General features: G+C 47.0%; 1 protein-coding gene across 5 annotated transcripts in view; it reads right to left on the minus strand.

Moving 5' to 3' along the window:
- Positions 1-936: 936 nt before the first annotated feature.
- The window catches only part of FYN (FYN proto-oncogene, Src family tyrosine kinase), a 214,636-nt gene continuing 190,372 nt past the window's right edge, over positions 937-25,200 (minus strand). For all 5 annotated transcript variants that reach the window (XM_030316179.1, XM_030316182.1, XM_030316181.1 and 2 more), the window contains 2 exons: positions 12,962-13,093; positions 937-1,496 (listed from right to left, as the gene is read on the minus strand). In XM_030316179.1, coding sequence (XP_030172039.1) covers positions 1,288-1,496; positions 12,962-13,093 — 341 coding nt within the window. In that variant the 3' untranslated portion in view covers positions 937-1,287. The remainder of the gene's footprint in view (positions 1,497-12,961; positions 13,094-25,200) is intronic.

Genomic DNA, 25,200 nt, shown 5'->3' on the forward strand with positions numbered 1-25,200 from the left:
TCAAGGTTGGTACAAACAGCAACTAAAAATGTAGTACTTTTTTTTTTTTTTCCTTTTTTTCCTTTTTCTTTCTTTCTTTTTTTTTTTTTTTGGTGCATCCCCATGAAATGTAAAGTAGTGCATAGTTATTCCACTGGAGACTTCTCGGACATATAGAAAGTCATTTCATTAGCAGTACAGGATGTTTAAAACACTTATTTTACAATGGGAAATGTACAACCCCCCCCCCCCCCAAGTTTTAGTTGCATGAGAAAGTTTAGCAGGTTGCCAAGACTATAACGCTATGGGTTTTAGACCATTTAAATGTGGTTACAAGGTTTATTAAATAAAAAAAAAAAGTTTGAAACATTTCAGCATTCATATTTTTGTACAAGAAGTATGTGTGGTTATCCACCTTCCAGTTCCCCTGGTGGTATTGGCCGTTGGCTTGCTTAAACACGCTTTTAGGTTTCAAGACCAAATTGCAGTTAAGTCAAAGCAAATACTGGAAACAGAACTTGTGAATCCAGCTCTGGAGCTGCTTTTGAAAAGAATCAAAGTAATAGCCATCTACAGGTACAATCATGAACCAAAAAAGTGCAATCTAAATTCAAAAAAAAAAAAGGATCATGCTTTGCAAAAGCCAAAAAGGATGCCACTGGTGTGCAGAGTAATACCAGGGCTTTTATGCAGATTTGGCAGTAAAATCCTCACTCTGGGTCCCGAGGCTTTATGGCCTGGGTTGGCCATGGTCTCCACATTAGCACCCACGTGGTGTATGTACAGGGACAGATATATTATATATATATTCATATTTATAAAAAAGAAAAAAAAAACAAACACCTGTCCTGATTGGTTTTTGTTAAAACATGAAAAAAAATTTTATTGTTTTAGACAAAGAGGCCACTTTTGGAAAATAATACTTTTTTTTTTAGTTGAATCAGGTGAAGACAGTTAAAATCACATAGGATTTGCATTTTAAAAAAAGGAAAGCACTAGGATTGTTGGCACTGGAGTAACTATTTACACTGAACAGAGGTTTGGCCTTTTACATAACATCAATACAATGCATTTTCCAAAGTCTGAGAAATAACAAGGTTCTGTCTCGTATGCTTCACAGAGGAGGTTCGGATTTGGGGACAAGTGTCATTAATGAGGGCCATGGAAGTTCGTCAGCTTCAGAGTCACATGCAATCTGATCCAGGACGGCTCTCGCTGCTCGGGCAGCAGCCGGCTACGGAACTGAAAGCTAATGGGGAGGGGGCGGGGAAGCCTCTTGGATAAGGCCTCTCTCTGCAGACCCAGGTCTCACAGGTTTTCACCAGGCTGGTACTGGGGCTCTGTGGCGGTGAAGTAGTCTTCCAGGAAGCCCTGCAAGTACTCGAAAGTGGGCCGCTCCTCCGGGTCCTTTTTCCAGCAGTGGATCATGAGCTCGTGGAGAGAGATGGGGCAGTCCTGCGGACAGGGCATCCTGTAGCCGCGCTCCACCTGCTCCAGCACCTCCCGGTTGTTCATGCCTGCAAGACAAGGCAGTGAGTGTGGGCCCTGCCGCTCCCCTTCCTTCTACTTTGAGCCTGCACGTGGTTCAAGGGGCACTGCTCCATTCAGAAATAAACAGGAAATGTGCAACTGCTACCAATGAATCTCAAAAGCATTGTGAGTGAAAGGAGCCAGACACAAAAGGCAACATACTGTATGATTCTGTTTCTGTGAAGTTCTAGTAAAAGCAAAGCTACAGTGACAGAAAGCAGATCAGTGGTCGCCAGGGGTAAGGGGAGGGGAACGTCTGCACAGGGGCTGCAGGGCACACTGAGGGGTGATGGGAACCTTCGGTTTCAGGGCTCAGCAATCAACGGCTGTAAAGGCCAGATAGCAAATGTTTGAGGCTTAGTGGGCTGCATACGATCTCTGCCGCAGATTATTTTTCTTAATAGCCCTTTAAAGACACACGAAAGAAAAAACAGGTGGGAGTTGGATTTGGCCCACAGACCATAACCTGCCAACTCCTGTTCTAGATCTCGTACGCAGCGGTGTGACTAGTTCATGTTTGTCAAAACTCATTGTGCTCCCAAAATGGTTGAATTCTATTGTTTGTAAATTACAATTCTGTGAAACTGAAAAAAAAATATGAATGAAGCAGGCAAAGAAACAGAAATCCATGGAATGAAACATACACTGTCCATGCTGATAGCATCTAGAAGTTCCACTTACGAACTTCATAAATTCGTTTTGCTTGTGCCCGGGCAAGCTTCTGGTGCCCCCCCTGCCCCCCCAGCCCGCACCCCCAGCTGAGATCTGCCATCATGCCGGCAAGGCTGGGTACCATCTGGCCCAGCGACCCTGAGGTGCCCTGGGGTTTGGTGACTTTCATGGGGAGACGGGGCGCCTCCGGGGGCTGTGTTTACTGATGACCTTGGACAGGCCATCTATCATTTGAGACCTCTGTGACCCTCTGGGGGAACTGCCTAATGTTGCGAGCTCAGGCTGCACAAACAGGAGACAGTCGGGGAGACTGCTAACCCTTCTGGAGGACGCAGCCTCCCTGCACGTTGGCCTTCCTGACAAGAGCAGGAAATACCATACGTGGGGTGAGGGGAGCGCCCTGACCCTACTCCAATCACTGCCAGACACTATCCTCTAGTTCTCCTTCCTTTTCCTGCCATATCGCATTCTGCCATCGCCCGCCAAGCACTTGTATGTTTTGGCTGCTCCCTTGGCCCCAAGTCTAATTTGGAATCCTTTCCAACCTCTGACCTGGTTTGTTTGTTTGTTTGTTTTAAACAAAATATGGTTTCAAGCCATGCAGAAACCAAGATTTTTTCCCCCTATCTCAGGGATACAATGAGAAGACCATAGCATATACACGAAGCAGTTTCCTTTAATTCTGGAGGAGCTGGGCCCAGGGCGTAACCTTGTCCTGACTTCTGGGGTCTGTTGCCATTCTTCTTGTTTTGTTACTTTTGGACCTGGGTTTATCCTGTGGCCACCAGCCATGGCCCCGTCAGTCACATGCCTGTACAACCCTTTTAGGATGCTTTCTTATTCTCTGCCACTGTAACTTCTTGTGATAAAATCCATATATTATTCCTGCTGTGTTGAAATAGGCCTTCAATTTAATTATTCTCGCATAACCTTGCTCATGTTTTGGGAGTGATGCCCCGTTTAGTGCGAGAGGTTTAATGAACCAATGTGGGCCCCCTGCCTCCATGCCATGCCTGATTTCACAGGTGCCCTCTTCAGTTGGGTGTTCGGTCAGCTCTGTGGCTAATTAGCTTAAATCCTCCTCCAACTGCTGAAAACTCATTTTGAAAACTCGGGATGGGGTGAGGAGCTGGAAGCAAGGGGAAAAACATGATGCTGCCAGGAGAACGTCCTGCAGACCTCTGGACAAATGGAGGGAGGGGAAGGGGACAGCATTTCCTTATCCACTGTCCCTAAATCCCACAGGATCTGCAAACCAGAAGTGCTGGTAATTCACTTGGCAGCAAAACTGATCTGAACTGACCTCATTCTGGCCATAAAACCTGAGGCTATTTACTATTTTTGTTGATTCATACACACTGCTATAGAAATAAGAATGTATTTGAGTACAGACTTCTGCTTCAGACTCTCCTGGGATGTTATATAATGAATGGTCCATGCACTGTATGCATGTTCTTTAAAAAAAAAAAAAAAAAAGTCTGACTCTGAAGCACATATCGGCCCGACAGTTGTGGCTGGGAGCCTCTGGCCCGAGCAGTGGCAGCAAGAACAATTACATCCCAGGCCAGAAAGGCGAGGAAGAGAGGGTAATCTCTTGTGAGGACTGGCATTCTCTAAAGCCTCTGCTCTGTGTTTTACTACGGTCCTTGGTTTCATAATCTCTCAGAAGCCATATGACCCAAGCCTGCAGAAATGCCCCCTTGTCTCTGCCCCTGCCAGGAACCTGTAGGAACTGGGAGGAAAGACAGGCAGAAGGTCTGAACGTCAGAAGGCCTGACAGGCCCCTTCCGGAGATGGTTTCCCCCCGTCAGAAGGCCTGACAGGCCCCTTCCGGAGATGGTTTCCCCCCCACACCCCCCCACCCTCAAACGCCTTCTAATGCTTTATTCTGGCATCGAGACTGTCCAAAATGGCACCACAGAGTTTAATTAATCATTCTCCAATTGCTCTGTGGGGTTTAGGTCAGTAAATGTTTCATTTCATTAAAAAACAAACTACTCAAATGGAAAGATTTCATGTATTTCTTTAAACTCTTAATCCAATCTCTGCCAATGGAAAGTTTAATTGGCCACTTGGGTCAGGCCTATTTTTCCAGCGCTCTGCCCAAGTCCCAGACACAGCAGATAGAATAACTTGACCCGGGGCGCCTGGGTGGCTCAGTCGGTTAAGCATCCGACTTCAGCTCAGGTCACGATCTCGCGGTCCGTGAGTTCGAGCCCCGCGTCGGGCTCTGTGCTGACAGCTCAGAGCCTGGAGCCTGTTTCAGATTCTGTGTCTCCCTCTCTCTCTGCCCCTCCCCCGTTCATGCTCTGTCTCTCTCTCTCTGTCTCAAAAATAAATAAACGTTAAAAAAAAAAAAAGAATAACTTGACCCTATACCTGTAGCATCCCCCGAGACAGCCTGCTTCCTGGGCGGCTGTAGCCAGGGGACCCACGTAGGCCACCAGCAGGCACATGCCGGCAGTCACGTGCCTGCTCCTTGTCTCGCTCCTCCTCTTTCTTCTCTTCTCATGCCTCCTCTCCCTGGGCCTCTCAAAGTGCAGGGACCATATGTAACCAATTCCACACACTGGGCCAAAGCAAAACATACCAATGACAGCTTTGCCAGAAAAGCGGGAAACAAGACAATACACCGGCTGGCGACGACAGCGTGAGCGGGATCAGCTCTTTTCCAACCGTCCGTAAGCCAGAGCCCACACGGCTGACCTGTGGACGGCACCTTCACAACCCTGCACAATCGAGAGCTTGCCCGCCAAGCAAGGCTTAGGCTAGTTTTTACTCTACAAACAACTGCCGGATTAAGGGGGTTCATATTGAAAAGAATAGTTTCCTCAGCAATAACAATAATTTTGAAAAATCATTTCAAGAATTTGTTTTTCTTTTTTCTCCCTTTTCAGTGGGGAGAATGCTAGCAGAGAAAGAGAAAAGACAGAAGCTTTAAAACATGGCATATGGGCATGTTTTAGGGAAATGCGGTCATCAACAGTTTGGGCCTCCGCGTTTCCTGGTAGGGGCTGCAATACAGACCCTTTTTCAGTGGGAGGGTGGTCTCCACCACCAGTCGTGGCTGACTGTGGGAGGTGTCATATTCACAAAGCAAAGCTGGGTGTGTGCCCTGCTTCCCAACCTCCACATCGGAGGAGGACCTAGGGGCTGGGGCCTCAACCCCGTCCTCTTCTGACCCCGCTGTGCGGACCCTGTCCTCTCACAGCGTGGGAAAATGGGCCACTGTCACGGCCACCCTCACAGGGTACTGCTTAATGGTCCTCAGCCCATGGAAACCTGTGGGGCCTGCTGGCTGTCCCAGGGTTTGCTTTCAGATTCCTCTTCCCCAGATCCTCCGCCGAGCCTCCTGTCACCACGGATTTCGGGCTTGCCCGGACATGGTCAGGCAGAGAGCATTGTTTCCAGTCGGTCTGCCCAAATCACTACAGCTGAGACTCTCCAGCCAAGTGGACTGTACTCACTTCCTGTTGTTAGGACTAGATTGTCCTTTCTAAATCATTTTGCTGGCTTCCTCCTGATTTCCGAATTAGGGTCAAGCTTCCAACTCTCACTATCGATTTTCCTGTGTGTGTGTGTGTGTGTGTGTGTGTGTGTGTGTGTGTGTGTTTTCTTTCCCTTTGCTCTTTGTTGTCTTTCTCCCTCCTCTTCTTTTAAACTTTCCCATTCTTCTCCTCTAAGCTACATATTAACTCAGTAGAGCCTCCCTTCCTTCTTTTCTTTTAGGTTCTTTAGAGAAGGAAAAAAAAAACCCAACCCTCATTTTCACTGGCAGAGCCGCTGCACTACTTCTGACTCTGTATCCTCTCACGGGGTCTCTCAGCAGATGACCTGACCTCCCCCAGCCTCAGTTTCTTCATTTGTCAACAAAATTGTCAACATTTGTCAACTGTGCTCTTAGCTGTTTGAAAAAAAGAAAAAAACGGTCTTCTATGACAGAAGAGGGTTTTGCTTTACGGCTTCCCGTTTGTGCAGCCTCCTAATATAGATCTCGGAGGGGCCGTCTCTGCACCATCAGGGATTTTCGCTGTTACCGGATCAAGGCTGCATCTGGATTTGACCATGGGTTGCAAGAACCTGGATTTTTGTGCCATGGAAAAATTAAGCACTTTAACAATGGGCATGATGTTAGGTTATCAGACATCAAGATTACTTTTGCAAACTGAGCTTTTCATTCAAAGGACGTTATGCTCTATTGTGCATAAGGCTTTCGTCAGAGGCTCCCCCTTGCTTCTCTGCATAAACCCTGTAAAAATCTCCTTCTGTTTACTTGTCTGTGTCTGTGTCTGTGCTGTGCTAATGCCAGGGGAAGGAGAGCTATGCTAATGGTGCTTGCTCAGCACGAGCCTGTGCTACCAGACCGTCATGTGCTCTAGTTGTCTTACTGGGCGACAATCAGGATGTGTCACGTCAGGTCTGGTGAAGGATCAAAGTACAAATTTAGGGCAGACAGATGCTGATCAAAGAGCATAATGAAAATAAAGGAGTGACATTGAGAAGGCACAATAATGAGTGGTTTTGTTTCTCTTGCCCCATTTTTACCAGATACCCTCAGGGCAGCTGCTTTTATTATTTATTTATTTATTTAATTTTTAAAAAATGTTTATTTTTGAGACAGAGAGAGAGAGAGAGAGCAAGCACAAGCGGGGGAGAGGCAGAGAGAGACAGGGGGAAAGAGGATCTAAAGTGAGCTCCACGCTGACAGCAGAGAGCCCAACGTGGGACTTACATTCACTGAACCTGAGATCATGACCTGAGCTGAAGTCGGGCGCTTAACCGACTAAGTTCCCCAGGTGCCCAGGGCAGCTGTTTTTATTAAGTCTGCTATATTAGTAAATACAGAAGTGACAGCTACTCAGGTGCCATGATACACAATTTTAAAGTTGATCACGCAGTGCTGAGGAGAACTCTTTTGTCCCAGAAAAGAAGTGAGGAAGGGGGTGAGGGTGTCCATTGGGAAGGCCATGGAAACACAGCTGAAATGAAGGGCAGCAGAATGCAGGGCTCAGGAATGGAAAGTTCCTCTCCGGCTGCCCTCTCCACCTGCATTTTCCTCCCCTCCTTTCTTCCCTCGCCAGCCACACTGGCTGAGAGAGATCTTGTAAGGATAGGTGGCAACATGACTCCTGGGCATCCGGGCAGGATTCCCTCTCTGGGGGAACGTCATGAGCTGAAAGGAGAAGCCCTGGGGACTGTGGATGGGCGTGGAGAGGGCAGAGGGCAAAGCACCCCTGGCTGACAGTTTTCATTCTGCTTCCCATTTTCCTGCTGGAGAGTCTAATCACTTCCTACCCCAAGAAAAATCTGCTCTGTCGGCATGCTGAGCACAGCAGGAATAGTAAGAGTGCAGGTGATGAAAATGGGCTGCTGAACACAGAGGAATGTATGTCTACGATTCAGGGCATCTGAGTGGGGCAGAGGGAGGAGAAGGGCAGGATTTCTAATTCTCTAAGGAAGGTGGCTTCTAGTTTCACTAATTTCCTTTGCCTCTTCGAGCCATCGTCAGGTGACTGGATATATTCATGAAAGCCAGGCAGCTGTCACTTATTTAAAAGATTTGAAAGTGCTTCAAATGCACGGACAAATGTGATGTGCTTAAGAAAATGATCCTGCTTTGCTACATCCTGCCAAAGTCACAAAGCAGGTGTTCAGTTGAGAGCCAGGGCACAGGATGGCCAGAACATTCTGCCTAGAACAGGGTGGAACATGGTGTTTCAACTGACCACAGTGTCCATTTCCCAGAACAACTCTGAGGACAGAGATTATCTCGTGGCTGGGACAATACATGCTATATTTACGTGTGGAGATGATGGAATAGAGTTGGAGGCTTTAAAGGTTCTCAGCCAAACTAAAAAATCTTGTTTCAAAAACCTCATAGGCATAATCTGGTTTTTGGGTTTTTTTTTGCTATCCCAACTATCCGTCCATCAATCCATCCATTGATACATCCAGCCATCTACCCATCGATCAATCAATCCATTCATCCATCGCTCCACATGCTTACACTTATTGAGAGTCTACTATGGGGAGACACTGCTGAGCACTGGCAACATATAAAGGAGCTCCTGTCCCTTGGCCGCTCAGAGCTGCTGTGAAATACAGACACACGGTCAGGGACTTTGACAGAGATGTACCAGGTATCACGGAAGTGAGCACAAGGGGCGAGCCACTTGGTATGGACACGAAGAAAGCTACATGGAGGAGGTGATGGCTGGGCTGGGCTTTGAAGGATTCTGAGGCAGGCAGTGAAGCCGAGAGAGCGACTCACAGGTCAGAGGGAAGGGCTGGGGGTGGCGAGAGAGAACTCACGTCAGATCACGTCACTCCTGCTCAAGCTCTTCAGTGACTCCCCATCTCACTAACGGTGAAAGTTAAAGTCCTACTAAGCACCTAGGAAGGCCCCACCTGATCTACCTGGGGGCCTCTCAGACCTCCTGTTCCCTCAGCTCCAGCTGCACTGGCCTCCTGTTTTCAGGGCCTCGCTGTCTCTGGGATCCTCTGAAGAAAGACTCCCTGCCACACAGCTACCTGGCTAGCCTTGCTTCTTTCCAGGCCTTTCCTCAGATGCCACCCTCCACCCCCTTCCCCGCTTTATTTTTCTCCATACTTATTACCACCCAGCCAATACCGAACATAGTCAGCTTAGCTTATTATCTTGGTTCATTGTCTGTCTCTTCCAAGAAGCATAAACACTCGTGAGGGCACGAGTTTCTGTCTGTAGGCTGAGTGCTGTACTCCTGGTGTGTGAACAGTTCCTGGCATACAGTAGGTGCTCAATAAATATTAAGCACGTGGAGCATGTGGAATGACTCCGGGAGATTTTTTTTTCCCCCTCAAGGAAAGGGTTATTAAGGACTATGCAAAGCTAAGTCTTCTGGAGTTTCTCTGGAAGGTGAAGGGAAGCCACAGACATTTTTAACTGGGAGAGTAAGATAACCGGGTCTCTGTTTTCTAGGATAACAACCTGGTGGCGACAGTGACAGAATGGGTGGAGGGGAGGAGAAACTGAAGCGGAAGTCCCACGAAGAGGTCACTGCAGAGTGGATGACAGCCTGACACAGGGCAGTGGAGGCAAAGAGGAAAAGGAGGAGGTGAGGGAGGTTTTGAAGGTGACATGACGGCTTAAAATGCGGAACTCTGATTTTATGCATCAACCCCAGAAAATTCCTTTTACGTGCGTGTTTTCATTTCTCACATAAACAACCCCATCGGTACAAAATCCATTCTAATCTTGACGCAAAGAATGGTTCTGCACCTTGGCTCACAGAAAAGCAAGTTATACTGCTGGGCCTAGAATGCGTTCAGGTCAGGCTGCTCCCAGGGAACCTGTAAAACTGAGTGGTTCTTTGCAACCGTGTGCATCTCTGTGGCAAATCTGGGAAGCAACCTTTGTCTGGGAGGGTGGTGTGTGCGACTCCTGTCCGCTACCTCCCTGTTAATCTCAGCGTCACACTTCTGTATTTTTTTCTTTGGCTCCAGGGCTGTCATTCAGTTTGAGATTGTCCTTTTAATCCATTCCTTTTTCAGAACCAGCTAACCGACCAGGTGGCCCATGTTTCATTGTCTCCTCAACCCTTCTGCTCTTCATGGGGTCACACCTCACATACTCCATTCTAAGCTTCTTCTCTGATTCTCCCTTTTGGAACTTCTCTCGTGCTGGGCAAATATGCCTGGCAAGCTTTATGAGCCCACAGAGAAGTCATCTCCCCTCCCTTGACCTCATCCTCGTCGTGCAGCCAAAGTACCTTTTCTCTGTGTGAAGGTGACAGAAGGTCATTCTCAGGTGTGAAAGAATTCAGGAAAATACCGCCACCTACCGTTCTTGAAAAAGGAATTGCTTAAAAATATACCGTAGCCAACTGCAAAATTTCTACATTGCGACGTCGGCACGAGGGACAGGCACTGGGACTCTGTCCTCGGGTACCACCGACAGACACGAGGTTTCGGTGCGGCAGAGAAGCCATGCCTTGGCACACATTGACTCGGCCACGTCAACACCGAGGATGTGGACAGGAAGGTCCTTCCTTGCACAGTGACATCTGGATGAAGCTTAATGATGCTGTGCCTTAGGAACTGTTATCCTTCATTAAGGTAATAATCCTGTAATTGGAATTCCTCTGTAAAAGCCTCTCCCTCAAGAAGAGTTTACTGTAAGATACAGAAGTCCAATTAAATAGGATTATAACTACGTTAAAAAAAAACAACAAGAAAAACACCCAAGAAGCACCCATGGCTAGGAACGGGCCTGGGAACAATCTTCTGTGGCTGTTTGTGGGCGAGGGGCAGCTCAGGCCACTCGCCTGCTGACAAAGCTCCCCTGGCCACTGCTGCCGACCAGCCAGGCCCCAGAGCCTCCCCGTGGTAGCACGTGAGGCCCTCGCCACGGGACTTTCCAGCCACACTTCCAGGTTTCACGTCATGGCCCTCAAATTCCTTATTCCTGCAGCTCCTTGAACAAGCACCGGTGTCCCAGGCTTTGCTGCCTTCCTGCATGCTGGTCCTTGTCTGGAACCTTCTTCCCTCTTCCTTGACTTGAGGAGGAGGCCCTACTTGCTTCCTTCTCCATGAAGCTTCCTTCCCAGACAGAACCTGTCCTCTTATCCTCACAGACTCGGGGCAGCTCTCCAAGCCTTCCGCACGTCAGCAGCTGCTCACAGTACAGAACTATGCATAATAAAGTACACAGTTCTCGTTTCAAACTCCTTTGCCACCCTCACAGGATTCTGAGGGAAAGGTCCCTCTGTAGATACCTGGATCAGGTGCCCCTGACCCCACTATCAGAATTAAGATTCGAGGCCCACAGGGAGTAAATCCAAGTAATCCACTCCTTGAGGATCATTTCCTCTAATAATAGATAAGTAGCAGGAAAGACTGATGTCTTCCTGGATTTGATGCATCTTTTATCTATCTGACTGTAAATTCATGAGTGTTGGGACTACATTTGTTTATTTGCTCATTGTTCTATCCCAGGCAACCAGAACAGTGCCTCACTCCAGGAAGGCTTTAATCAGTTTCCTGAGAGTGTGAAATGTCTTATTTGTACTCATTTCCTAGGTAGAGTAAGATGCCCGGTGCCGTTCACACTCACCGACACTCTGCTGAATGAATGAACCCTAGTCTGAGTTCTAAAATAAGGCCGTTTTCTTTATGCTAGAACCAAACTTGGTAAAAGACTCTCCCTAGAAGCACACACCTGCCTGCCTTCCCTGAGGCCCCAGCCCCTGCGCCTTTGTCTGGGTTTCTGTGTGCAACCCTGAGAAACAAAAAGCGGCTTTGTATCACTGAAAGGAAAGCCTTTACGAAATGCAAAACAACATTAACCTTTTCCCCTTCACTGCATTCAACACACTGGCCAACCGTAAACCTGGGGGATTCAGGGAGAAATTGGTTCAAAATTCAGGCCAAAAAAAAAAAAGGAAAAAAAAAAAAGATGCCTTTTATCTTCAAAATCCCAAGACCTGCACATTTTCCCCCTTGAGAAGCAACTCAAAAACACCCCTGCTGTGCTCCAGGCCCCTCTTGGGCAGCCCTTTCTTGCATACTGCTTGGCTCTCTTGGAGAGCCTGCCCACTGGTGCATGCTGGGAGGAGCCGCCCCCGCAGCAGGAGAACGGACTTCCACCTGCATCTCGAAAGGCCCAGGGCTGGCGCTTCAGAGACACGGAAATTTGTCCATTTTGTCTCTGTGCCAGCCTGGCTCTCCTAGGAGTCTCAAGGCCACGCCAACCTGAAAAGAGATCCTCTTTGCTTCTCTGCATTCTCTGAAAATGACCAGAAATAATCATAAAAACGAACAAAGGGATTACAAATTAATCTGCCCTCGCTGTCTCCTCTGACTGCAAAGATAGAATTACAAACCCAGGATTTGCAAAAGACCTCAATTCCTCATTAATCTCCACTATCGTTTCTATCTTGGCTATTTTTTTTTTTTTTAAGCTCCTTTCTTAGGCAGGGAATGAGGGGGAGCTATGTTCTTTCTTCACTCAACAGTAACTGAAAAATATGTCCTTAACATTTCAGAAAGCAGATTGTCCATGTGCTGTAATATAACCACTAAAGCGTGGAGGTGAAATGGCTCGAGTGTCCTTTATGTCACCATCTGTCGAAATTAATGAATTTAAGTGTGGAAAACCTAAATCTGTGGTTTCTTTGAAAAGCATGAATCTGACAATCCTGAAAAATTCCAGGGCCTAAGAATCTCTAATTTCTTTATGTTGCACTTGTTCTTCTAGGGCATATTTTGACTGTTCAGCACAGGGCAGTGAGTGGCCTCTAAACTGTGTTTCGCATGTGCCTCTGCTCTCTATGGCCATCTGGAGCTGGGGCCTGCAGAGAGAACAGGTCCAGGCATTTTCCCGCCAGGTTCACTCCATGGGTCAATGCTACAGTGTAATCAAAAAGCACATCTCTTTCCTGGAAGTGTCTGCAAACTCGATTTGGGTTGAGTTTCTGCCAGCCACATTTCTGCTCCTGGAGCCATGGATGCACACTCCTACTGAGAGAGGAGAGATTCCATGCACTGGGGTGGACTGAAACCTCATACTAGCCGCTGTTCACATGACTCCTGGCATACAATGCATGGTAGCTGCTTGCCTGCATGATGTCCATGGTGGCTCCCAGTTCTGCTTTCCCATGGCTAAATACCTGTTCGTGTTCTTTAAACTCATGCACAGCAGAAAGCTGAGGATGGGGCTTAGAAGGCAAACTGAGAAGTGTCCCCAGATGGTGCTGAGACAGCATCCAATCGGAGGCCCATTGCTGCCAGGTCAAGCCCTTACCTGGGTATGGCACTCTTCCTTTGGTGACCAGCTCTGTGAGTAAGATTCCGAAAGACCATACGTCAGACTTGATCGTGAACCTCCCGTACAGGGCTGCTTCGGGGGCCGTCCACTTAATGGGGAACTTTGCACCTGCAGAAAGAACATGTGATTGATTACTTGGCAGGCAGAGAGCATATGGCACCGGGTATGGGGCTGGGGAGGAAGAGTGCTAGGAACTACTTTCACAGGAGCAAGTTCATAGAGGAGGAGGAGAAAGTGGTCAATAAGGAAATGGAGTACAACTGACTACAATTGAGCAGCTGTGGGGTCTAGTGCTGGCTCTGTGACCTTAAGCAAGCTAGTTTAATGTTAATTTGCCCACAAAAGGGTTGGGAGTTCAAAGCTCCTTAAAGCTCTGGTTTCTAGAAACTGGAATCTATGATCACACTAAATGTCACAGGTTTGGTCTGGATAAGGGGCTGACCTGCGATTTAGGGAACTCATTTCATACGTCTTTTCTTTTGCTTTGAAATTATGTCATATTTTAATAAATAGATATAGTATTAAATCATAATGCTACTCTCATGAATTCTTTGATATAGAAGGACCAGAGTGTGTTCTTACGAGGTACATAAAAACCAAATCAAACCACCGTGATTGTCTCAAGGTGAAGACAATTTACTGTAGCCCATGTATTTTGTTGAAATGGGCTCTATTTCCCAAGGCCTCCTTATCCACAGCAGAGAAATGATTTTGCCTTTGGCTACTTCCCTCCACCTTTTCTCCCTGAGAGTGGCCATCTTTGCTTCTGGGACAGTTTTTTCTTTTGTACTATATGATCTCTTGTTTACCGCCCAACCTTTCTCCTACCAGCCCGAGAGGGTACTATTTAATAATGTTTGCTTTCAAAGAGCAGTCTTGCCTCAGTGACTATCTTAGGAGTCTGATTTCTCAAGACCAAGCAGCAAATTCATGCCAGTCAGGAGAATCTTTTCTTTGAAATTTCTCTGATCATTAAAAGAATCTTCTCTCCAATCTAAAAGGAAGGCTGTTCTTTATAAGGCCAGTTGTGTGTATGGGGAATTAAAATTGACTTGGCAGCCTGTGCGCTCACATATTAGGCTCAGCAATTATAAAGCAGTTCTAGATATCTCATCGAACAAACTGAAAGAAAAACACAAGGAATTTTTGTTGCTGATATAAACACAATTATATGTTAAAAGCATGTTAATTTTACATAGGAGCTCCTAAAAAAACCATACAAAGGCTGACGGAATCAGAAATTTTTGTGGTATCTTCTATGAAAAGTCACAATGTGCAAAAGTGGCAAATAATTAAAATCTTTAAATTAGTATGGTTTTAATAACCAGAGGTATGATAAATTACAGCAATTAGATTTTTGTTTTAAACACAGTACATGATAACATCTTTAGCAAATCTGCCCTGGCATTTTCTGGCAATATAATTTTCCTCTCCATCTCTTTTATGCCAGTGTGAAATGAAATTAAAAAAAAAAATCCTACTATTTCATTATGTGGCATCTCACATTTACACTGGAGCAGAGAAGTTATTCTATGGTTTTCTTTTCCTTTTATGCACGGAGTTATTTTTAATTAGCTGTGTTTCTCAAGCATAATTATTTCTATCTTTCCTTAAGTGCTGCATGATTCCACACAAGGCCTGGTATTCTCTGAACAGTCATTTTGTTTTTAAAGTTTCTTTCAAAGCGTTCTTCTGTGTGAGAACCTACCCTCGAGCATTCTGTTCACGCAGCTTTGGACTCTGAGCCGCTGGGATTAATGTGATAGATTTTCTTCAGTGTCGAGAACAGACTTTGCCCTGGACCAAACCTCAGCTGGAGTTCTCTTATTTCAGAGAATTAAAGGTATATTAAATTCATTCCTATTTAAACTATCTCTTGAGCCAAATGGCTTGGAAATCTATGTCCATCTCTAAAAGCAAAAAGAACTTTTTTTCCTCCCTTGTGCAGATACGACTCTCGTAAATAAAATGACAAACAAAAGGAGCCTTTCTTCCCTTCTTGGAATCATTCAACATTCGTGAAGGTGTGTATGATGCTAACAGTAAACCATTCAAAATTTGGATAAAGTCACTTTGGATTTTCTGAGAGAAGATTTCATAATGTGAGCTTGAAAAAAAAACCAAACCCAAATGTCAATATATCAGCCATTTGTGCTAGTTGGCTTTGTTGTTTTCTCATTACATCATCTACAGCAAGAATTGTAATATGTAAACCTTCAACAAGTAGGTTCAGACAAAGGCTGTAATCGATCTCTGATAGGAAACCATTTGTGGATATGTGCTTTGAGACTTAGTAGCAGGGGCTTACGTAAATAAACTTATTTTGCATTAGTTTTCTTTCTGAGATAAGCAATATATTTACTTACACCTAATACATTTTGGAAGAAAAAGAAAGAATATCTTTGTCCAATTTCTCCTACTTCTTTTCAATCTTAAAATAGCAGCCACTGTTGACAAAAGGAGCTTCTCTAAAGACAACTCGTATTTTCCTTTTCAAGGCAGACAAAAGGTTAATAAAGCAGCGATGATCTGTTAGTCATTAACTATGGTTTCAACAAAAGAACTGATTGATGTTCGCTCTTTTACTCAACTCATTACCTCTATTTCCGCTCACCTTGGTTTCCCACCTCCTGAGGGTACAGATGTAGTCCCCAATTGGGGAGAGTTCAACCCCCGGTTTGTGGCGGTGGTGGGTGGGGGAGGGTATCTCTAAGGAGATGCAGCCCCAAATGGGAGAGAGTTCAACCCGGGGTCTGTGGTGGGTGGGGGCGTGGGGGTGTCTCTATCCAGGCAGGCTGCATGTTGCAGACCCCGGCCTACGAGAACAGCATTGCTGGGGCTGTCTGGAATACCACCAACACAATCCCACAGGCGGCCTTGCTGGGGGCTTGCGGTAGGCTCTCTCCTCAGGTGAAGTCAAGAAAGCTCAGAAACCTGGAAGGAATTCCCGATCTCCTGGGTATAAACACTGCCTTTCCCTTGAAAATAAAGTTCTGACAGGCAGAAAGTCAGGATCAAAGATGTCTTCTAAGCAGTACAGATTTGTAGAAAAAAGGAGACAGTGTGCAGAGGCCCATACAATGATGAACTTGGCTCTGTTATGTAACCAGCTGATTCGCTCTTCTTGAAATTCTCCTGTTTGGGAGCAGGATTCAGATGCCAATGCAGTTTCCTTTCCTTTGCATTTTATTCGAATAGCAAACCATGGCAGGTAGGATAATCTGTGTCAGTGGTATCATGTAACACTCTGTGAACTTGTTCAATGCTTAGATGCACTAAAAAATATAGGAATTATCATTCATCATTGGTCTAGTTTTTACTTCTTACTGAATTTACTCTAACAGTTTAGGATTCTTTTAAGCCAACACACAAAACGGTGCATGTAATACATATGAGTGAAACGCCTTTTCCACTGTTTCCTAGGTAGTGTCTGCAGATTTTGTACCTCTCAGGATAAAGCCCTTCCTGAAAGTCTGACCTGGTGCTGCCACTGGGGCCCATGTCCTGGAACCACCTTCTGGGTAGGGTGTCTCTGCACTTGCGCCATTTACCTTCCTGCAATCGTGGTGAGGACCGGTGAGCCTCATGCTGAGCCATCAGGCACCTACATCTCAATCCTGTTTCTCTAAATTCTGTTGAGATGTGAACCGACTGGTCATGAGCTCGGTGTGACAACAGGGGATTGGACTCCCTCTCTTGGCTTCCACCTCTCTCGTGACTCCAATGTCACCTGCATTTGTATCACCTGCTGGGCCCTCCCTCTTGAATTCCTGACCTGTATATCGGATTCTCTCCCCAGCCTCTCCACTGGAAGGCCTCAAAGGGCCTTTCAATGCAACATCCCAAATTTACCTTTCCCCACGGTTTGCCTTGTCAACCGCCTAGCTGATGAGACCAGAATGCCACAAGACCCCCTCATTCAGATGCTGCGTATATCTGCCCATCGCCATACATCTTCCCTGAGTCCCCTTCCACCTCTGCTGCTTCACCACTTTCCATGTTGAGTCCATTTCACTCCGGAGAGTGTGTCTGTGTGTCTTCACTACCCCCACTCTGGTCTGTGCCTGCTCGCTCACGGTCACCTGTCTGGACTCCTGCAATGGCCTTCCCATTGGGCCCACATTTACAGTCTGGTCCCTCCTCCCTATCTGTCCAGCCTCTTCTTGTTATCCTGGGCCTCCCGCTCCTCCCTATCTCCAACCTCTCCATTGCCCCTCTCTGATGGTTCCTGCCTGCTGCAGGGCCACGGGGCAGGCTGTTCCCTTTGCTGACGTCCCTCCCCCATGGCGAACTCTTGCTCCTTTGCTCTTAGCCTAAGTGTTATTTGCACAGGGAACCTCCACCTGAACACTAAGACTGGGGTAGGTTCCCTGGTACTGTGCTGCCAGAGCGTCTTGTTCTTTGTGGCTGCTACTTTTCAAGGGCAAATGAATACGTTTGAAGTACGCCTCTCCCAATAGATAGAGACTGTCCTTGAGGGCAGGAGCAGGTCTTTCTGGATGGCCACCTTATCTCTAGTACTGAGCCCAGTGCCCAGTGCCCAGTGCCCAGAAGAAACTAAAGAGGTGGTGAATGACTGAGTAATTGGACAGATGCTTAGCCCTCCCAGCCTTCCTTCCCAGCCTGAACTGCCACAGCTCCTTACTTATTAGCTTCCTGCTCTCTGGAGGGTCCTCTCCTTGTCCTCAGTGACCAGTGTCACTGTCTGTCTCCATCTGGATGCCCTTATAAGGGTCTAACAACTGCCGACTACTGTAGAAAAGCATCTGTCACAAACTAATGACACTTAGAAACACCCGGAAAAACCTGTGTTTTTAGTGCCAAATGAAGGGTGGAGTGAATCTGTCTCAGACGGAGGGAACCCCAGACTTTGCTCTGTGAGGAGCAGGGGGTCTAGATCTCTGGAGTTGCAACTCCGGGTGGGGTTTATATCAGCAAAAAGACAAGGTGGCCAGAGGCCTTGGGAGCGTTCACAGCAAAACGCAGTGGAATATCTTTTTCCGAAAAGACTGAACAGGAAAGCGGTAACTGGACGCCAATCGCTCACACTCACAGGCCCTGGTCTTCCTTATGTAAAATCAGGTTAATAGTCTTCTGGGCTTTAGGTATGAGGAAGGAGAGGGTTGTGGATTTATTCGGTGATCAAAGTTGGACCACAAAATAACATCGAAACCCCACTAGTGCTGGCTGGTTTTGTCTTCTCTTGTTTCCTACCATGAGCACTTCTGAGTTCTTCCCCCGAGGCCGGCACCGCACCTCGTTCCAGGGAGCCACCAGTGAGCTCAACCCCTGGCTCTCATGGAGCATGCGGCTTAGTCCGGGAAGGAGACAAAATAAACGAGTGGCCATGATATATGTCAGACAGTGACAAATGCTATAAAGAATGATAGAATGGGCTACAAGGACAGATTTTATGGGGCTCTGCAAGGGCCACTAAGGATGTTGGGTCCCATCCTAAGTGTGATGAGAAGCCACTGGGGCTTGTGAGCAGAACATGATGACATCCCACCTCACTGTTTCTCCTTGTCTTTCAAATGTAGCAGACAATAGAGCATTACCTTGAGGACGATTTACGACGAGAAAGAACGTGAAGAGCATTTTGACTTTTCAAAACTCTCGAGAAGCATCATGACGTTTGGAGGCCCATGGGCATCTATCAGCAATCAGTATCAGATAAGTTATATTTCTGTTGTCACCTCTGACATCATATTTAACTAGTGGCTCTGGTCACATTTGTGCTATTTTTAGCACACTTTTCAGGTTTGAATAATACGAATAATCTCAGCAACAAAGGAGTAAAATAGCATACTCCAAAACTGCAAAGCTCAAACATTTTTATGGGAAATGAATTACTTATCTTTTCTGAGTTTATTCTTCCCTGATGTCCTTCCTTCCTTCCCAAGCCTTTCTTGTGTCTCTGCTTTAGGCTCTTCTTCATACTTCACTTTCTTTTTTTATTTTTTAAGTTTATTTATTTTGAGAGAGAGTGCAAATTGGGGAGGGGCAGAGAGAGAGGGAGACACAGAATTCGAAGCAGGCTCTGCACTGTCAGTGAGGAGCCCCATGCAGGGTTCAGACTCATGAACCGTGAGATCAAGAGTCAGACACATAACCGACCGAGCCACCCAGGCGCCCCCATCCTCGTTTTCTAATGGCCTCGGTGTTGTGGACTCCTCCCTCCCTGCTTACTCCCTTGGGGAACAAACACAGGTTCTCAAGACTTCCGCTGCCCATCATCTCTGTATGAACAGGGCTGGAAATACTACACAGACTGTTTCTCCTCAGAAGCTCCAGTTTTTGATTCGCAAATGTCTAAGGGACAAAGCCTCTAGGGTGTCTCACCTTTATCTCAAATGTGGCAACTAACTATGAATCTAAATTCATCATTTTACCAACTCATCTTACTATGAATATTTTATTATGAAGGGTATTCTTGTATTAGGTAAAAAATTTTACTAAAAGACTGACCTGACTTAAAAAGTTTATTCTCACTATAATATTTTAGGATGCAAATGGAGTATCTTTTTTTCCCCTCCTACTATCCCTTTTCTGGGGGTCACATCATCATTCTGCCAGGCTGCAAAGCAGAAAAAACCTGAAAGCCAGCTGGGACTTCTCCCTTTCCTTAAACCTCTGAGCTAATCCATCACCAAGGTTTCTTTTTTTCTTTCTTTTTTTTTTTAGTAATCTCTATGCATAACATGGGGCTCTAGCTCATGAGTCACATGCTCTACCAACTGAGCCTGCCAGGCACCCCATATCACCAAGGCTTCCTGTTTTCTTCTTTGACATGTCTCTCAAATTTTCTCTTTCTTATTTAAGCTCTTTGCTGAAACCTGTCTTGGGTCCTCATCCCTCTGATCAGTCCTCCTGTCACGGTGCCCTGCCTTTGGATCACTGTCCTTTCAATGAGTCACTTAAACCAATGAGTTTATAACCCTCTCCTCCCCAACCTCATTGTGCCCCCCCCCCCCCCCCAACGCATGAAGGCAAACTCCTCCACCTGTTTTTCATACCCATGTATCTGTTCCACTTTGGCTCTTGCTACCCCAAACCCATCTTCTAGTCTGGTTTGCTTTCTCGGAACCTATACCCTGCACTTGGCATAACCATACGTGTTTCTTGTTAGCTTTTTCTAAACATCTCCTCTCCTTCCACCTGCATAGCTGAAGCCTACTCATCTCAAGTCCCACCTTCTTCATAAAGTCATCTGTGATTACGCCAGCCTTTAGTGATCTCTCCCATGCACTTGGAGCCGATGCTATGAGTAACGGTTTAATGCTTGACAATAATATCCACCATAATGGCTAAACATACTGAGGGCTTGCTAAGTGTCAGGCATCACGCTAAGTGCTTTACATGCAGGAGGTGCATACCAGTAACAGTCCTGTTCTCCAGATGAGAAAACTAAACAGAAAGGTAAAATGAGATGCCAAAGGACAGGTGGAAATGGTGAACTGCGATTTGAACCAGGGAGCCTGGCTCCAGAGCCCGAGTGCTTAAACACTATACACCGTGCGGCTGTGTCCACATCTCCAGCATGTCTTTCTGCTAGTTCTGCATGGGTTATTTTTTTATCTCCTTAAATAGAATGTAAACCCTGGGGGGTCAGAGACCATGTTTTATACTTAGATTCCTCGACAGGACCTTGCCTAAGGCTAGTTAAAGAGCAACTGCTCAACAAATCTTTATCTGGCTAAAGGGTCAACCTAGCAATATATCTAACACTGTGACGGCCAAAGAAATTCTCTTCCTTTACACAGATTCAAATCAAACCCAAACAAGAGAAGAGTAAATACACGGCAGTGTAACAAACTAATAGTTGTTTCCACCCTTAGTGTTATAGGAATAAAATCATCCTTACCATACTCTAGGACAGTCTGACCGGATGCTCTTGGTGTGTAAGTGAAAACAGGAAGGCCAGCTAAACTCATTATGTCAGGAGGGCGCATCCTAACCCCAGGCTCCATTCCAGTTAATGACAGTCCTATATCCCTAGTGGTCAGGCAGTCTATTTTCTTTGTCTCAAACAGAAATAGTTCTTACTTGATTTGGTTACTTACTATACTGTATGCATCTTCATGCATTAAGATGACGGCAGTGGCATTAGAAATGTTCAAATGAAGATGGCAGAGACTTCTGCTCCCAAGTCTACCTCCTGCACTAAATGTATGTAAGCTGGCCAGGGATCAGGGAGAAAATGCTCTTCAGTGACAATGCAAAGGGGCCCACCTGTGGGCTGCACTGGGATTGAGGGGTCATTTGTGGAAGGCCCAGGGTGGCCATTTACGAAAGTTTCTGAGTCAGCGTATCTGGGCTTGCACATTCAATTTACTGGGTGACCACTTAAAACCTCCGCCAGTCTCAGTCTCCATGGCTGTAAATCGGGACAATGATAACCTCATGAGGTTGTGGTGAGAATTATAAACAATGTAAGGGGTTCAGCACAGCATCTGGTGCCTGAATAAATGCCAGCTATTATTTTATTTGGACAGTAATGCAAAGGCACTGAGTTGCATCAGGTTAGCCAAAGCTCTCCAAACTTTAAGAGAGGAAAAGAGGATGAAGAAAACCCAGTGAGCTCATCAATCAAATACTGAGAACTTACTGAGCCTCCAGTTAGTCCCTAGTGCAGTGGGAGGGGCTCCTGAGACAACCAAGCATGGGTCACCTCCTGCCGTAGGCCTTTCTAGGCAGCCAGGGAGACAGAGCTCACAGGCAAATCCAACAGAGAGCTAAATAGACTGTGGTGCTGGCTTTGGGAGAAAGAGGGCTCAGGAGAGAGGGAAAGAATGCACAGAGAATGGGGTCTCTGGGTAGAGGTGGCCACGTTGAAATGCTGCAGTGTGCCCCATGTTGCTCCCTGGGAGAGGCTCAGCTCAGGGGCCAGGACAGGCCTGGGTGGGGCCCAGCTCACATTATTGGCTCTTGGTGGAGAGTTGGACTGTTAAGCCATGCCCCCCCCCCATTCCCCCAGCTGATTCCATAGCCCGGTTTCAGAAAATTTCCCCTCTGGCTGAAAAACTGGGCCAAGGTAGAAAAGGCAAAGCCAGTGTGGAATAAAAGCAGCCAAATCCTTCCTGCAGAGAATACATTGGTACCCTGATAGTGTTTTCAAGGGGAAAAGGCATTAGCTTCAACCACAGACACGGTTTTTCTGAACCAAAGATCCATCCAGCGTCTTCTTTAATTATGAAGTCACAAGCTCTGCAAATTATGGCATTCAACGTTAAATAATATTCGGTACTTCAACTTTAAAGTTACCCTGAGGGATAACGGAAAAGAAATCACAAATCATGCCAGTAACAGGAAGCTGATTACATTGGTGGGGAAGGGTTACAAGGCAGGACTAGGACAGGATATCCTGTAGGAGAGGTGAAATCAAAGCTGACCCGACCTGGAACTCAGTGGTTATTCAAACAAAACAAGGATTTCAAACCCAATAAAACTGGGCAAAGCCAAAACTCAAGATTTTTCATACTAGGCCCAAGGAATGACTTTCAAATTTCCCAAACGTGTCTGGAGTAATACAACTGTGTGTTTTCCAGCTATTCCTGCTGACACATGCTGTTGAAATTTCTACTATAGATTCATAAGGTCTTATCACCATGTTTTAAAAGTAAAAGTAAAGGAGAAGTAAAGAGTACAATGAATTCATATGATGTGCCCTCTGCAATGCATACAGTGAGCAGGGAATTTCAGAAGGAAGGAGGTAAGGAGGAGGGAGGGGGGAGTGCTGTCCCATCAGGGGTGTGGGTGGAGGAAGAAGGAGTTCGGCCCAGGAAGACACGCATCAAGGGCCAGCGGCAGCGCCTGAACATACCACAGAGACAAGGCTTGGCTGGCTGGGCACAGATCCAAAGTCTGGTGTGGCTGCCTCCACGGAAGGGATATTCAGGCTGAGAGGGGTGAGAAGAGTCCCAAGGGAAGCCCCAAATGGAGGACCAGACAGAGAAGGGGTACAATCAGAACAACTAGACAGGGGGGAGCAAATCCAGCCTCCAGAGAGATCGGGTTTGAGGTTGCTGCCAGGGCAGGAGTCCTGGCATCTCGGAGTTGAGGAAGGAAGGGCAGGCGGCTAGATGGACTGGGAAGGAAGGCAGAGCCTCGTGCGGAGAACAGAACGCAGGCTGTGACAGTTCTTTTACCATCGGCAGCGGGGGGGGGGGGGGGGGGGGGGAAGCCAGCAGGGGAGGGGAGGGCACTCTGGCTGCTTGTCTCCCCACCACCCTCCTCCCAGTGGGGACCCAGTGGCAACCCAGGATAATGCTCACTGGGGGCACAAGAGAATGAAATTCACTGGCCTCTCCTGAAATCACGGGCATTTGGTCCTCTTACTCTCAGGAAGGAAATCTAAGACCCATCCAGAAGACTCTGCTTAAAGTACAGACCAGGCTGGGCCGGCTTGTGGAAGTGGTTATCTTGGGTGGAACTGAGGAAAGAAGGAACCTGCTAGCTATTCTAGAACACCAAAGCTCTGAGTAATTCCAATGATCCTTCCAGCTTTCTGAGAGCCAAATGAGAAGAAGCATCAGAATAAAAATTCTGACTCACAATTCCGATAGGACGGACACTACCTTTGTGGACTTTTACTCGGAGTGAAAGACAAGAAAGCTGTGTGTAGGGCTTCTGGAACCACCTGCATGCTGCTGTTCAGGGTGGTGAGAACTCAGACCTAAGTAAGAAACACGTGTCTGGGATGCAGCTCAACCCAGAAATCATTCCAGGAATCCAGCTACCTCCAGAAGGGGCAGTGGGCCTGGTTCAGTCTGACATCATTGCTGCAAAGGCTGTGTGCCTTCCTTCAGCGAGAAGAAATGGGGGCTTCACAATGTGGGGCAGTTTTCATCTGCACTGCCCGTCCCTGATTATCCAGATGATGCAAATGAAGGAGTTCCTTCTGCCAGCAAAGCAAGATGAGGAAGCCAAGTGACATTTTTGATGTTTGATGGCAGTCTGCAGTTCCTATTTACACACTTTAAAATCACAGAGGGTGACCATCTGCTTCCTTCTTGCTGATTACTAAGAAACGTGGGATGCAGAGACCAAGGACCTGCTCTTGACCATTCAGAAACAACCGCCAAATTACTCTGCCCAAGACAGCACAAAGGGGAAAGACACCCACACGGAATACAACACGTGACTGCCCAGTGCGGAGAACGAGGACAGATATTGAGGGGAGCGGGCTCAGTGATCAGGGCCTATCGCGGTCCCATCTGTCCCCCCCCCCCCCCCCGGGGACTGTCAGGGAGTAGAAGGAGTGAGAGCACCCCCTTCCTGCAGTTTTAATCTTGAAGGAGAGTCCGGGGTAGGCAAGGGTGCGTTAAAGTGCCTTTCTTTTCACTGTAATCTTTGGCTTTCCGCAAGTCCTTTCTATGAGGAAAATGGACGGTCAGATCCGTCTCCCTTTCCCGGGCAGAATGACCCACGGTGGCACCGCAGATAAACAAAGCACCCCTCTCGGAAATGCCGCGGAAGCCCTGGGCTGTAAGCGGCAGAATACAAATGAAGGCGCTTTTCTGCCTAGTGACAGAAATGTACCAAACTAGGCAGAACCGGCTCGGCGGGGAGGGGAGGGCTGGCTCTGACCCGGCTGAGGGCCGGACGTTCTGCCCGGAGGTGCCCCAGGCTCTCCCCAGACAGCCCCTCGGGACAGCCCGTAAACTCCGGGGGCGGGGGCGGGGGCGGGAGGGTCAGTCCAAACAAACAAGTTTCCTGCTCAGTCCTTAAAACAATGGCTGCTTTGGAAAGGGTTTGCTTTTCGTCAAAGGATGGTTTGCTCCTCTCGTCTGGGAAGAATTAGATTAAATTCAGTGATTAAAAGGGTTCCCCGCCCACCTCCCCTTCCCTGACATTTGCCGTTCAGGTCACGGCACACTGTGTGGGAATTGCAGTGCTGTTGTTGACAGAGAACAAGAAACGCATGTGCCGACGGGGGCAGAGGGAGGGCATCTCATGGCGAGATCAGCCTTCATGTGCCACTGGATTACAGAGGCCTCAGATGAGGCTGATTAATAATTCTGCAGGAGCCCTTGAGCTGGAAAGCTGGTGTTCTGAGTCTGATAATCCCCAGTCATTGTGATACAAAGGAAGGACAGAAATTGAATTCACAGTTCTGAATTGTGAAATTCAAAATTTGAAAGAAACAGGGATCTGCTTCTTCCTGACTGTGTTTGTCAACCTAGCTGCCTCCTTGTTTGTGTTAAATGGCTACT

The sequence above is a fragment of the Lynx canadensis genome, chromosome B2 (genome assembly GCF_007474595.2).
Source record: "Lynx canadensis isolate LIC74 chromosome B2, mLynCan4.pri.v2, whole genome shotgun sequence".
NCBI classification, from domain to species: domain Eukaryota; kingdom Metazoa; phylum Chordata; class Mammalia; order Carnivora; family Felidae; genus Lynx; species Lynx canadensis.